The sequence below is a fragment of the Struthio camelus genome, chromosome 3 (genome assembly GCF_040807025.1).
Source record: "Struthio camelus isolate bStrCam1 chromosome 3, bStrCam1.hap1, whole genome shotgun sequence".
Lineage (NCBI taxonomy): Eukaryota > Metazoa > Chordata > Aves > Struthioniformes > Struthionidae > Struthio > Struthio camelus.
In genome coordinates, this window is record NC_090944.1 from 64,532,267 (window position 1) to 64,547,254 (window position 14,988).

Sequence of the window (14,988 nt, forward strand, 5' to 3'; positions counted from 1 at the left end):
TCCGGGGCAAGTTGCTTTGGAAAAGGCATGCAGGCAAATGCTGAGGGCATGTTTGCAGCAAACTCTTAAGAGAGAAACCTTAAAATAAGAACCCAAGTAAAACTGGGTATTTACGGACCAGACATATGCCGGCTGACCTGCCTAAGTATAGAACACTAGAGGAGCATTCAGATTTGTTTCCTGTATAAGTATCTGGAACTGATGAGGTGATGTTTACACAAATGTGAATATGAGGTCACTGAGATATTTTTACCAGATATATAGATACATTACTAATTCTTTCCCCAACAGGTCTGAAGAACTACAGAATATCTAAAATATTATAATCCTCTTTTAGCCTATACACCACTGCATTTCTCATTACACAGAAGAAGAGCTAAAAATCAAACAAACACCTTACTTACTTTTTTACATTTTGAGCTTTGCAGGCAAAATAAGCAAGAAAGACTATTTTTGCAAAATATGCATTACCCCATTCAAACACAGAAAGCTTATAGGGCTTGTATCCTTTCTCCTATGATATGACACAAATAAGCTGCATTGCTACTTTCACAATGAGATTTTGACTGTGCATGCCCTTTCCTTCACTGTTGTGTCTTCTCCTGTTAGCAAAGCATTCAGCACCCATGAAAGCTTAGTGCCATGTATACTGCTGTATAAGCCAAAAAGTCTATGCAAATATCTCAGATTATGGAGTACAATTCTTGCCTCCCATTCAAGTCAGCATAGCAAGCAAATAATTTTTGCTCATTTGGGTATATGATGGATGGAGACAGAAGATGCTGAAAATGAACAACTGAGAGAAAAAAAAAAGTTGTGAAATTCCCCCAAAAACGTGAGGAGTAGAAGCAGCACCAAGACTGGGAAGCCATGAACCATGGCTAGCAATGAAAGGAAGTCTGAATAATGTTAGAAAGACCCTTCCAAAAATCCATAAGAATTTGAAGGAAGGTAGAGACAAGCTGGAGTGGGGAGGCAGGTCCGCATATTCATGAGACATCATTCTTTTCTTTTCGGTTTTAGCATTGCTAAAATTAGTTAACTGATGTATAGTCATGCTGTGCTATATGTGAGTAAATGCAGGATAAATGATGTGCTGTGATCCCCTCAGATTTCACAAGCAAAGCCTGTCTGAACCAACAAAATGCCCCGAGAGGAAAAGTCCAAGGAACACCTTCACGGAATCTGAAGTCATGCTGGGAAGTCAACTTCAAACATTTAAATCCTGCAGGGCTGTCTACACTGTGAACTGATGCATAGTGTAGAGTTACCCATGTTAGTCCTAAACAACCTATCTCAGGGTATGAAGTAGGCTAAGTCCAGATCCATGTACAGGCTAAGTACACTGCTGAGAAATAGGTCCCTGCTAAGCCCTATGCTCTCACAGGTCGACTCCTTCCAATAACCAAAATGACATGTTCAAAGCTCTGCGCTGTAGTTGCATAGACACCTATGTCAGGTGTTAATTGCATACAGCCTTGGACTTTCTGTGCAATTGCCCCAGCAGAGATGTTAAGCACAACATCCTACACAAGCTGCAGGTAAATTAATTACAATGCACCTCTTCAGACATAGGCAACAACCTTATTCTAAAGAGCACCTCATCAAGCAACATAAGAAACTACAACCTCCTGGCCATACTAATGAGGGATGGAGTCTGTTTGTTTAGTCTCCTCTAAGGAAACTGGTCCTAACCTGGTAAAATCTGTATTTCCCACTTCCAGATCTCAGCATCTCAGCTGCTTCCTGTACCAAGCCAGCACACAGCGCAGACCAGGACTCTCAGGTGGATTGTGGATCCTACCTCAGTGGAGAGAAACAATCACAGAGTGTTTTTCATTGCCTGTTTGGTAGGCTGTGTGTACTTACTAAGTGTTTTGAAGTCCTGTGTGGAAGGATGCAAATTTTTATGATTTGATAAATAGATGACTTTTGAGAGGTTTAATTTCAGAAGGTGACAATGTATTAGAAAAAAAAAAGTCAGTAGAAAAGATGGTTAGTAGAATGAACAAAGTGATCTAGAGATGCTAATCTTCTACTAAAACTATTTTGAGGCCAGATCCGCAGCTAGTGTAAATTAACATAGCTCCATAGAAACCGGTGGGACTCCAGTGATTTACACTAGCTAAGTATCCAGTTTGAGATGTTACTAATTCTAGATAATACATTCACATACAATTCTTAGCAGCTTCGTATAGGAAGGATCACTTATTTTAGAAAAGTGGTCACATTTACTTTTGTCCCATGAATATCCTCTTGTTTCTCTCATATGTATTAGATTCTGCCCTTTGTCCCTTCCTTCCAGTTTATGTGCTAGAGAACAAGAGACTGGCTGATTTATGGGAATGGCAGAAAGATCTACCCCATAGTGAACACATTTAAAACAAATGCTTGATGACTCCTCTTTGTTTAACAAATATTAAGGGAGAAAAATTTGATTATCAAATCCTAACTGCTCCATCTCAGCTATGTTAGTCAGAGCAAGGAGATGGTTCTGTGGATAGAGTATTTTATTGACACCTGTTGACCACCGGGAGCTGTCGGTGCTGTATTTCAGTTTCTGCACTCTTCCAGTACTGATATAAATAGAAAAAATATAGATCCGTTTTAATACTTCATTCTGTATTACATACCAGTTGAGATATATCTGTGTTTCCTGTCTAATCAAGCATATGATCCCATATGGTTTGAGGGTGACTCACTAAGCTTTGCTATTCTGTCAGGTGCTAATGATGCTAAAAGTGAGGATTTTATTCATCCTGCACTTTCACAGCACTAAATTGCTTAAAGCATTGAGTACCTGTCTTTCCTTTTATTTTAATAGATTTTACAAAGCGAAATTTGTGGATAGAAACCTGTGTGCAAGATATTGGCTTGGAGAATACAGTTATAAGCCTGCTGGAGTTGTTTATTATCGCTTATTATTTGTGTTACCTAAAAGTATCAAAGAAAGGCCATTTCCACATTTGTGGCTCTACAATATGGCTGTATAAACAAGAAAGCACTCCCATTCTGCAGGTCACAGAGTAGAATTCATTTTACCTACTTTTAATCCTTCAGATCTTACATGTCCAGTTTAAGCTCCTTGCCTAGGCTCCCTTTACAGTCAACGGAGAGAAAGGAAGATGAGTAACTTTGCAGAGATGCTTGTTTTACACACTTATTTTTAACAGTACTTTACCCATACACAGTCAGAGTAACATCCTCTGAACATACCTACAACTCTGGTGACTATCAAAGAGCCTAGACAGCCAGGGTAAACTCCATGCCTAAGGTTAATTGGCTATATCTATACACCCATAGTACACAAATGCCAGCTATTATTGTTACAGCATCGTATTATCTGATTGAGTTTTTTCCTCAGACCAAGGCAAAGCGTTACATTACTTTTCCAGCAATATCATACAGCTCATGTGTACTCTCTGTAATTAAACTATATTTATCTAGGGGACAAATAAGAAACGATCACTCCACCAAGTCCCCTTTCGCCTGCAGTGTTGTAACCACTCACTGTTTTGGAAGAAGCCTTTTTGCTGACCTCCACTGGCTTTGGGTCAGACACTCGCCAAGGTAAGTGAGAAAGAGGATTACTGACTTTCAGAAAAATACAAAGGAGACTAGATACAAGGTTTAAGAACTGTTTCTTATCTGCACATCTGCTTTAGAGAAGTTTCCGTTTGTCCAAGTGATTACTTCAAATCCAGAGAGGTGTCCAGAATAGTTTTTAAAAAGTAACTGCTTTTAGGAAAATAAACTGATGATACTTACACAGGGAACAGAAAACAAGCACTATTCAGCCAGCAGAGAGGGCAGAGATGTAGTTAATGGTGAAATCATTAATCCCAGATTTTAATAACAAATCCCCCTGAATACGAGGTGTTTTGCACCAAGATTTTAAAAGTCCTAGTGACATTTTTAGCAAGTACTTTACTTTCTGAAGAAAATAAATACTCTGAGTATTTATTTTGGGCTTGGGAAAGAAAAGCAAAACAAGAAGAAATTACTAAAGATTAGCTGTTTGCTCTTCCATCTCCAATTTTGGATTAAATAGATCCTTTTGATACCAAATGTGTTTCCTTTTACTCTGCTAAAAAATAATGTGTATATACACATATATACATATACATATATGTATATACATATATATATACACACATATATATGGGTATATATATATAGAGAGAGAGAGAGAGCTTTTAAGCAAAACAAAATATTGGAGGCAACTGTAACCAGCTTCTGAGGGTTTTTTGTTTCAGATGCTGTTCGTGTCCAAAAGAATTTATCTCCCAAACACTTTTTTCTGTTCAAAGAATGAACCAAAGGAGAATTGATTCACATAGTTTTATTGAAGGAACAGCACTCAGCACATTAACACCTTTTTTATAATGTGGATTTGTTAACAATCAGCACAGAAGAAACACTGTTGATCAATAGATGAAAGTTGTCTCCTAGCCACAAAATAGCTACAAGATGACTGTGGAGATCAGCACAACAGGCTGCCCTGGATTTCTTCAGGCTTCTTCCAACTGCTTTACATCTGCTCTCATCAGAGGAGCCACTTCTTGCAGTAACAGCATAGTGACCAGACAAAATTTCTGAGCAATCACGCAGTTTCCTTTATAGATCCAAAATGGATTATGGAGAGCACTCAGCAGCAGCACTGAAAAGAACAGTCCTCCTGGGCCATAAAGGCAAGGAGCCACTCAGGCTTCTTAATGCCCAGTTGCCTGATGTAGGCAAAGATGTTTGCCAGAAGAAACATGTGTTTCCATCCAGAAAGAGGGCACATATGGGAACTGAAAAAATACAGCACTGTCTTGCAAGAGTATAAAAGTACTTTTTTTTTTGTACAAAAGTACAAAGTTATGCCTGCAAATAGATTATTATCACAGCAATTCAGGACTATCCTGTTAGCATGCTGATTTATAGCACTTTATTTGCACTCTTTGAAATGAGAGAAGAGCAATGAATAGGGGACTTTGGTGATCTGGGAGTTGAATCAGCCTCTACTTTACAATTTCTGTCTGATTCAAAACCATTTAGGTAACCTGCTAGTGTCTCAGTCCTCCAGCTGGAAACTGCTTCCCTCACTCAAAAAATGTTCTTAATGCTTCTTGCTTGCCTGCAATCAATGTCCTGGGAAAGCCCATAAGAGCAAGAAGGAAAAACTCTAGACTGGTAGAGCTCAGAATTGCCACGATGCAGAGCACCTACAACAACTGCTGGGATTGGTGCTGTGCACAGCTGCTAATATGCAACAGGAACAGGGTAATAGATGGATTCAGGCGCATAACTCTCACTGATACAACTTTCAGTTGAAATTGGTAAGAGGTAGGTAAGGAAATACCCAGAGTCCCAACAAAAATGCAGAAAGCATTTAGAGCAGCTGGGACTTTATAAAATACTCACTGTGGTGCTTATTCTGCAGTCTGATACCCAAGAGAAACAGATGGGTGTTCTCCAGCCTATGATATTTATTCTGCAAAAATGGTATTGTTCAGGGACCACTGCTGCTGCAGCCAGAGAACTGCTCTGCCCATCCCAGTGGGTGCTGCCTGATCGCCTGGTCCTGGAAAAGATCCCATAACCTATAGCCAACCACCCCAACCATCCTTTAGTCAGGACTGCAAAGTCTGTCTCTTGTAGGATTCCTTCCCTCCCTTCCAGGGAGCAGTGCTAGGAGCTGCTGGTATCGCTCAAGCATATTTACTGCCATCAGATGCCTCCTTTAGAGGGGTAACTCCTGCAGTGCTAGAGCTGGTATCCCTTTGCGATCCCCATACTGTCTTGTTAGCATGCTGTCCAAGGCACTAGAATACTCCCCGCATTAGTGCACCCACACTTGCTGTCTGCATGTCATACTGCACCAGCATTAATGTTGATGAGAAAATCTAGTGTTTTTCAGCTCTCTCACCTATGAAATAGTGATAATAGCATGCACTGACCTACTAGCAGCGTGGCTAACTACGGGTATGTAAAGATTCAAAAGAATTTGGAAGATGTATGATCTAACGTAGGGCTAAGTATCATAGTTATTTTGAGGCCTATCATTTCACTTTGCGTGACATTTGGCTCTTTCTTTTGGAACCAAGTCTCTTGGTGAGAGCAAGCATTTCTTGGCTGGAGATTTATGTCAGGAGTTTCATTACACGCAAAGGCCAAAGACTGCATAACATTTTTGGAAAATGTTGTCTAGGACAACCTATCATGGAACAATCTTTTGGATTGTTTATTTTGGCTGTAATCTTTCTACTACTGCTAACATGGGAGGTACTTCATTTAGTCCCAGCTAAAAATGAATGCAAATTTAGGCCTATTCTTATTAAAAAATGCTTATCTAGTGCACTGCATTTTATACTTTGCAGAACAAAACATATTTCATGCCCCAAACAGTTTGCAACAGGGTCATTAAGGAATGCACATTTTAGTCTGAAAGTCTGAACAGAACCTGAATTTCCAGTTCTTGTTTAAATCAACCACACTTCCGGAGCCAGCATTTCACTGCAATCTGTTGCAAAAGATTTACATGGCAGGCAGACAAACAGTTGAGTTAGTCTCTGGCCTAGAGGGCTTCAAAACATGCATATGTCCCTGATCAGATAATCCAGCAACATGAAAATATTGCCAGTACTCAAGACCTTCAGTCATACAAAGTACGTAGTATAATATTTGAACAGGCTTATAAAGGCTGCAGTTGAGGAAAGGAGATAACTTTCCTCAGGTTACATAGGTAAACTATGAATATATGGGGAAATAAGTATGTGCATTATAGATACATGTAAAAAGTTTATCAACTACTTAGTGTTTACAAATATTTAGTGTATTCACCTGTATGAAAGGATGATACGAAGAAAATTCAAGCTACAGTGTTGTCTGAGGGGCTTCCCCTGTGTGATAATCACCAAGCAAGCCTGAGCAGAAATAAGGAGGAGCTGTGAGCACTGAGTCATGAAAAGATGAAACAGAGGCATGAAAAAAGATACCTTGTCTTCCCATCCCAGTGCAGATCCAGCAGCAGGACTGCAGCAACAACAGCCAGGCGAAACCTATGGGAGCGCAGAGGGAAGATGGAAGAGGGAACAGGGCTGTTGCAGGGGAAAAAGATAAGGCTGGAGTGTGCCAGGCAAAATAGGCTCTGGCTCTGAGAGCTGTTGCCAAAGCTCTGCTTACAATGAGTTGCCCTGCTTACCAAATGAAGCAGATTTTGTCAAATAGGGTACTATAAACAGGCTTAAGGGAATCTGATTTCAAAAACGGCCACTACTGATTGATCCCTGAACATAACCTACATTATGCAGTACCACTAACTATTATTAAAGCTACCCTGAAAGTCCATTACACAACCACATTTTCTGTAGTAAATTATTTTTTCAAATGTGAACAACTCAAACTTTTCAAGGCAGACGTCAGTCTCAACGTGTATTTTCATCTTCAATAATTTGATCATTTCTAGGAACGTTATTTTGCCCCTGGTAAACAAATTAAACACTGCTTTTTCCTTTGCGATATCTGCAGTGTGTGGCAGAATCTGAAATTTTGGCAAAAGAATGACTTTTGTGTTAATAATGACTGTTGTGTCAAGAGTATGCATTTGTCATCCCGGTGAAAATACTGACTTGCCTAAATTGACCAAGTTAACAACATGGGGAAAGACCACAGTTTGCACATGCTAAGCAGAGACTTGCACTGTGTTACATCTGTGCCAGGTCTGGTCCACCAAAAGGATGACAACGCATATTCCAAAGTCTCCTCAGCCCCAAGCAGCAGAGAGGCAGGTTGCACAGGTAAAAGTTTCAGCCCTACTAAAGATTCAAAAGTCATCTGGACAAGGTCCTGGGCAAACTGTTTTAGGTGACCCTGCTTGAGCTGGGGGATTGGACTAAACGATCTCTAACGGTCCCTTCCAACCTCAAGCATTTCACGATTCTGAGATTTTAACAGATACTGATGCCACAAGAATTTCTTAACTCCTTTAAGCTCTAGAGAGCTTTCAGGTCTCTATTGTCAGTGGAGTTAGGGAACACAGAGCAAAGATGTCTAAGCTAGGAAATTACATTAGCTCAGAAGTAGATGCAAGCAGCCAAACAGCGCAGACCTGTATCTAATGGGTATTGTAGTAGCCACCTATATATTAAAAAAGTCCAAGATGTCGTATCCAAGTCCAATGTGGCAAGTCATCCAGATTCCAGCTACGGAGAGAGTGGCAAAGGGTGTCTCCTTTCATGCTACGATACATAACTAAATTATGAGAGACAACACCTTCTGGAGACATCTATTTCTCCTGACCACAGAGATATCTAGAAGAATATCATAGACCAGAATTCCTAACTTCTAGATAGCTACATTTAGGTGAGATAAAGTCTATCCAAAACCTAAAGCCTATTCACTTGTGCAAAGTGTCTAATTAATTGGCTGCGCTACTTTCCTGAGCCAATGCTACGCTCAGATTTATGCCAGTTTAAGTATCTCTTTCCTGAACTCCATTATTCAGAGTGAAGATACACTTGAAGAAACTAGTAAATTACATTACATGCACATGCACAAAACTCTTCACTGTAGGATAAAGGGCTGTAAAATCAGCTGTTAAAAAGTAGAAAACGCTAGGTTACCAGTGCTATTTTTGCTTTGGTCCCATCATGCCTGTGATACAGTCTTTAGCCTTGTAATGACATAGTACGTTTTCCTCATGACCTCAGCCCATACACAGGCCCATGCACAGGCTGGGTCTGATGCAGAGAGAAATTATGATGGGATAGGATAGACTGACGCTAGTAAAGCTATACTAAATGATAAAGATGAGCAAAATATCAAATAGAGCCATGATTAACTGAGCATTGGACAATATCTGTGAATTGAACAGAGGTAGAATCCTATAGAAAGAGAGCTACTTCACTGTGTAATTAAAGACCGTACCCTACCTAGAATCGATCAGGATTTTTTTTTAGTAAACCACAAAGTACTGATGTATTCCAGTCTAACAACATTTTGTGAAAAAAAAACTTCAGAAAATTCAGAAACAACTATTTTTCAGAAGGGAAAGCAATTCTTTTAATAGGAATAGTTTTCACTAGAAAATCATAAAAAAATGTAAAAGTAAAAAAAGTTTGAAATAAAAATGAAATATTTCAATTGGCAAAAACTTTCTTTTTGCAGATTTTCAGAGTACATTATTTACTAAGGTTGCACTTTTTCCCTGTATTTAACCTGTCAGGAATTACTACAGGATGCGACAAGCTTCTTCTTCTGGTCCTGTCAGGATGTTCTTTCCACGTTAGAGGATCTGAATCACAGTTGCACAGAAAACTTCAAATTTGGCGTTACCTAGTTTTCAAATTCCTATCTTCACAACATTAATAATGATCTTATGTAATGGGACTTTGTTGCACCCTTAAGTTTATCTTTGCTAACATCAGCATGTTTCATTTATTCATAATGCACCGAGCACATGCATGCTGTGATTCCTGACTGTGACTATCATAGTTCAGGCTAGGATAAAGCTTACTAAGGAACCTAATTTATGCTTTACTCTCAGGCATCTACTGAACCAGTCCTCCTAAAGTAAGTGCCTAACTTCTCTGTTTATCTAACGGAGAAGGGGTAGATGCCTTTGAAAGTGGATTCCCACCCAGAGGCCTTCAAAAGCTCTCTTGACTCCATGAGGAACATAAGCACTCACTATAGCAGAGCAGGGTCACGAGGTATCTAAAGTTTAGGTGCAAGATGGACGTCTGTGTGAGGCAGACTCAGTCTCAACTTCATAGGATTTTTCTGCTTGGTGAACTTGTCTGCTCTTTACCTCATGCATGGTACCTAGTGATACCTAATGCATCTTTACAAGTCCATTATGAGAGAGGTAAGTCTTATCTGTTCCCACTTTATAGGTAGAAAATTAGAGGTAGTGACAAATGCAATGGAAAGAATTATTGAATCCCACTTGTTGCGGTTCATGGGGCAGAAGCAGTGGGGCCAGACTCACCCTCAAAGGCTTGGTTGATGACTCCAGTTGCTGCCTCCCTGTCTTCAAGGCAGTGGATGATGCACAGTGGGGAGTGTCTTATCTCTTGCAGTTTGTCTTGAATATAAAAGAAAGTAGGTCTGTTATGAGGTTCTTGGGCCCAGCATCTTGTCATTAAGTCACATCTAGAAAAAGAAAAGATAAATGCAAATATTAAAGATAGTAGAGTCATTCATCTCCAAACATAAATCATTAAATCCTCTGACAGGCAGGTTCAGCCTAGATTTTCAACTGCTGAAAACTTCATACATGGTACAATGATTTTCATCAGCTGGTAAAGGAAAGAAAAGCAAATTTAAGGTCAGTTGTCAGGAATACTTACTATGAATGTTTTTAATTTTTATAAAGCCGGATATTTTTGAGATTGGGATTAGCTATAACTTTACAGCAAAAAAGACATATTTGCTGGTAATACCTGCTCTCACCAAAGAAGTCACCAGTATTTTCAGTTAAAGCAAACAAAGAGATATTTCTCTCTTAGAAAAGAAGGGATATCTAAAAATAGAAATGAACCTGAACTCATGCCACCTCAACCTCAGAGGAAGTTTGAGGCAGAATCCAGCACAGAGGATTAATTTGGACTTCTGCCTCCAGTCCAAAACAAATACAAATAGGTTTTCCCATCAAAAGCAAAAATGGTATGAGTTTCCTCAGGATTTAGGGGAATCCTAGCCCATCTTGCACAAAACATTTGGTAATATTCAGTGAAAAAACCTGCCTGTCCTATTTCTCTAAAGGATAAGGCCGATTTGTATTGCTTACTTGAGGGCATGAACTGTGGTGAGTCCCAGCTACACAAATCCAAATCCTACAAAAGCCAGGGTGAAAAACAAAATATAACCAGCACCTGGATATGCTAAGTGTCCAAAGGGCAGAGATGTGTTAGGATTTGAAAACTGGGTGTGTAGCCTTTGAGCAGTTAGTGAAAGGATGATTCAGGAAGCTGTTAATGGAATGCGGAGTATTCACCTCTAAGCCGTAAGTTCAAATCCTCCCCTGACAAGCAGCATCTAAGACTTACTGCTATGTGATGCCAGGCGTTAGTGAGTTATGTGAAATGAATTGGCTTGCTCAGATCCTCAATTATCCATCTTAAAAGGAAGGAGACTGCTGTCCTTTTCCACAAAAGGGTATTTTGAAAAACTCTTGGTGAAAGCCGAGACGTATCTTTTGACTTCTGTTTTTTCAATGATACTTCTTATTAAAACTTTGGAGCTGAATGAAAAACATGACTAGAAAATTTCAGAACCATTTTTCATTGACCTGTGTCATATGGTTGCAGAACGGGACAGAATGGTTCTACTTTTTCATTGTTTATGATTCAACGAAATCTTGAAAATGTGTTTTAAGAACCTAAAGAGTGGTAGTGACTTCTTACCATCCTGAATCACTTCAACTCCTTTCTTACTTTCAGCTGTACTAATTATTGATGTCACAGGAAGTACAGATGAAAAAGTATTAAATGAGACTCAAAACAAAGTGAAATAACTCAAGTTTTCCTCCTACTGTCTGCCAAGTGGTTGTCACATTGAATTCTAAAGTCTAAAGCCTTGAATGCTAGCAACCAAACAATTTGCTTTCTAGTTATCCACATTTCTACGATATCCAAGAGGAGAACATCAGTCCAGGTGCTGTGCTCCTCCAGGTTAGTGCTTGGGCTCTTATGAGCAGAACTTCATTTAAGTTGTAGCAATGAACTAGAATAGCATTAGAGCTTAATGAATACACTTCTACTCTAACGGAGAGGAAGAAATGGACAGTCATAAGCCACAGAGGGAGAAAGAAACAGAAAGTGATACGTAAGTCATTTATGAAACAAGAACATGACAAATGTGAGCTCTGAATATTTTCGCATTCCTAAGACCAATTTTCATCTTTTCAAATAACTAGCTTTTAAACAGACAATCTACTTCACAAAGCCATTCAGTTTTGTTACTGAGTGGGGACATTCATTGTTGCTGAAAGTCAGGACTGGAATTTTCTCATTTTAATTACATTCTGTGTTCTTATTTCCTAAATTAAATTACTTGATTATTGGCTTAAAATATTAATACCAGAGAGAATTGATATTTTCCATAACATATTTAATTCAGATAGGTTTTTGGTTTCTGATAGCAAAAACTCTCACCCCTTCTCAGAATATATGTGCAAACTTTTCAGGGACAGCTATTTGTGGTGTGATATTTAGCTTACAAGGCTTGTTGTGACATCCAAAGTTTTAAGCCACGCAGCATAAACTTTCACTAGCCCTCATACACCAGCATGAGACTGATCAAGAAAGTAAAAGCCAGACTAATATGCCAAGTTATACATGACAGACAGCTGGAGCACATTCCTATATTTTCTTTGGGGTCAGACATGGGCTGAAAAATAGTGAATTCTTTCAGTATGAAGAAGAGGCTCAGAGGATTCTCCTACTTCACTGGGAAAGCCTTACAAGAAGAAATGAAAAATAACAGATCCAAACACAACACCAGGTTTATGTTAGGTTTAAGAACCTGTCTGTACACCTAGGTGTATACCTGTACACCTACACTTTACAATTGTGTTTTATCTGGGCTAGACAACAGGTAACAAAACATCAAACAGAGATGCATCTGTGGAGAAGATAAGGACTTGAGAGCCCAGAAAAGTAAAGAACTACTATTGGCTAACCAATATCGGAGACTCGAAGTGAATTATCCCTAAAATTTCCTACAGTGTACACGAGCTACAGGACATTACCAATTGTCTTTCACACAAGATGGAAAACATCATTGATGTGGGGATTTTCTTAGAAAAGAAAAAAAAATTGTTGTGATGGAGAAGTGGTCTCATCAAGGTCCTCTACCTTCATTTTGCACACTTGCATTTTGAGCAAGCCTTTTTTCTCTCTTACACCCCAAATCTCCCAGGCAGATTTTCACACAATCAGAAAGGAAAAGCTTTTAGTTATCAAGGTTTCATCATCAAAGTCAACCATGTAACTTTACACAGAGTGAGCATTTTGGTGGAACTGCAGCTTCAGGTCAGCAAGTGGCACCACACTTGTACAAACTCTTCTAACTGCAGTCCACAGCCTTTCAGGTTATACCTGAGGTGAGCTCCGTTCACTCGTGCCAGATGTGGATCTCTGACTATAAAATGAGAGCCATTCGTACACCTGATTCTCTTTTCAATAAATGTGAGCTTGTTTGTAGATCCCCAAGCCCTTTTTCCAATTTTTTTCCAAATGCTGCTCCTTTTTGAGGAGAAGAAAGGAAGAACTCCCCCTCCACCCCAATACAATCCCACTTCCTTAATGCTTTCTTATGTCCCAAGGTTTCTGTGTCAGCCCTACTTGCCCTTGCAGTGTAAGCCTACCACAGATTCCTAAACACTTCTCAGCTGAAGTAGTTTGGCCTTTGAACTCTCTTCCTATCAGTGATGGTTTGTTTTGTCAAATGACAATGAGCAAGCCAAAGTGCCAAGGAGACAATTACTGACTGCTGATGTCCTGACACAGGTTCAAAACCACAGGGCAGGAAGCAGGAATGTCAAGAATCCTGGCATGCCATTAATGACCAAACAAAGTAGCAAAAAGCTATTTACGCTACTGACAGAAGCTGCTTGCAGGTGCTGAGTGTTCACTAAATGAGATAAAAGATGGCACAAGAGTCTAAGAGCGCATTCAACTCCTTGGCTTTCAAAAAACGGGGTTACTGCGATTAGACCCTGAATCCTACAAGTTACAACATGTAGACCAGCCTTTAAGACTTACCAGGTCCTACCTCCTACACTAATTTTTAGTAACTGGGTCCTTAAGAACTACTTCCATCAAACATAGTTTTCATGATTCTTCTGAAGATCTGGCTGCTCTTTTTAAAGGCAGCTTACGGGTCTCTGTGTGGGCTTGAATAAAAAACAAATGTATGGATATACTTTACCACTTACAGTTCCTATGCATGGGACAGCTGTCAGGAATTTTTTGAGGAAAAACTTCTCAGCAAAATATAGTGACACTGAAATTGCATTTCATTTGCTCTGACATTTCCAGTTCTCCCTCTGTTCTTAATGCAAAATCCTAATGTCTTTAGTTCTTCAGTTCCTCTGAGTGCTAAAAGTTTTGTTCTTGTTGTTAATATGGTATTTCTGCTATCCCTACATAATGATAAATACTCAGCAGCTCCGGAACTTGGAACATTGTAATTGATGTGAGACCTACCAGGGAGATCAGGTTTGCCAATCACAGAATTATTCCTAAATCATTTCCTGAGTCACAAGAGTAACAGTTTTACACTTTAACTACCCTCTTTTATTTGTAGGATCAGCTGTCAAGTGCAGCAAGTTGCTGTTACTGCTTAAGCAGAGTGGGCGATACGGAACTGAGATATGAAATTAGATAATACTGAGTGATTGTCAGGATCTGGTTCAACTTCCTCCCTCATACACTTCTGGATAGTATATGTTTGATACACTATATATATCAGTCTTTTTTCTAATTGCATCTGAATTTTGTGCTCAAGAAACAGCTGGAATTTGAAAGCTTGGTTTATCCAGTTCATTTACAGACTAAGCATAAGAGCAGACTTCCCTCTTGTTGTTCCACTTGAGCTTTTCCTATTGGCTTTTCTAGGAGTTACATCTGCAAAGAGAGCGTGGTAGGTTTTCCACATAAAATCTGCAGCTACCAATGAGAGAGCCAGTTGTACCCAATTACGTTGCAGGCACATGGTGTACAGGGACCAGTAATTTCTCTCTTAAAGTCATCGTAACTTCTAACCAATAATGAACTGGTTGGAATCAAAGCTAAGCTCCAGTGGTGAAAGGATGTTCTTCTACTCATTGCCCCTTATTTATTTGATCCAGCTGTCTTTTTCTGTACAGATACTTCTCAGACAAGAAAATGCAACATCTGCACTCAATAGGTTAAATTTAGAGATAGAAAAACAGTTTGAAAGCAGCACTGAATTTAATTAGGCACTCTTGGTCTGTTATTAAATTACTACAGGATT

The 14,988-nt window shown here is 39.3% G+C and overlaps 1 protein-coding gene across 5 annotated transcripts in view; it reads right to left on the minus strand.

The window, feature by feature from the left end:
- Window positions 1–14,988, minus strand: part of ROS1 (ROS proto-oncogene 1, receptor tyrosine kinase) — a 76,156-nt gene that overhangs the window by 2,743 nt on the left and 58,425 nt on the right. For 3 of the 5 annotated variants that reach the window (XM_068938124.1, XM_068938123.1, XM_068938126.1), the window contains 2 exons: window positions 9,977–10,140; window positions 6,984–7,046 (listed from right to left, as the gene is read on the minus strand). In XM_068938124.1, coding sequence (XP_068794225.1) covers window positions 6,984–7,046; window positions 9,977–10,140 — 227 coding nt within the window. The remainder of the gene's footprint in view (window positions 1–6,983; window positions 7,047–9,976; window positions 10,141–14,988) is intronic. The other 2 variants (XM_009681712.2, XM_068938125.1) reach the window with 1 other exon arrangement.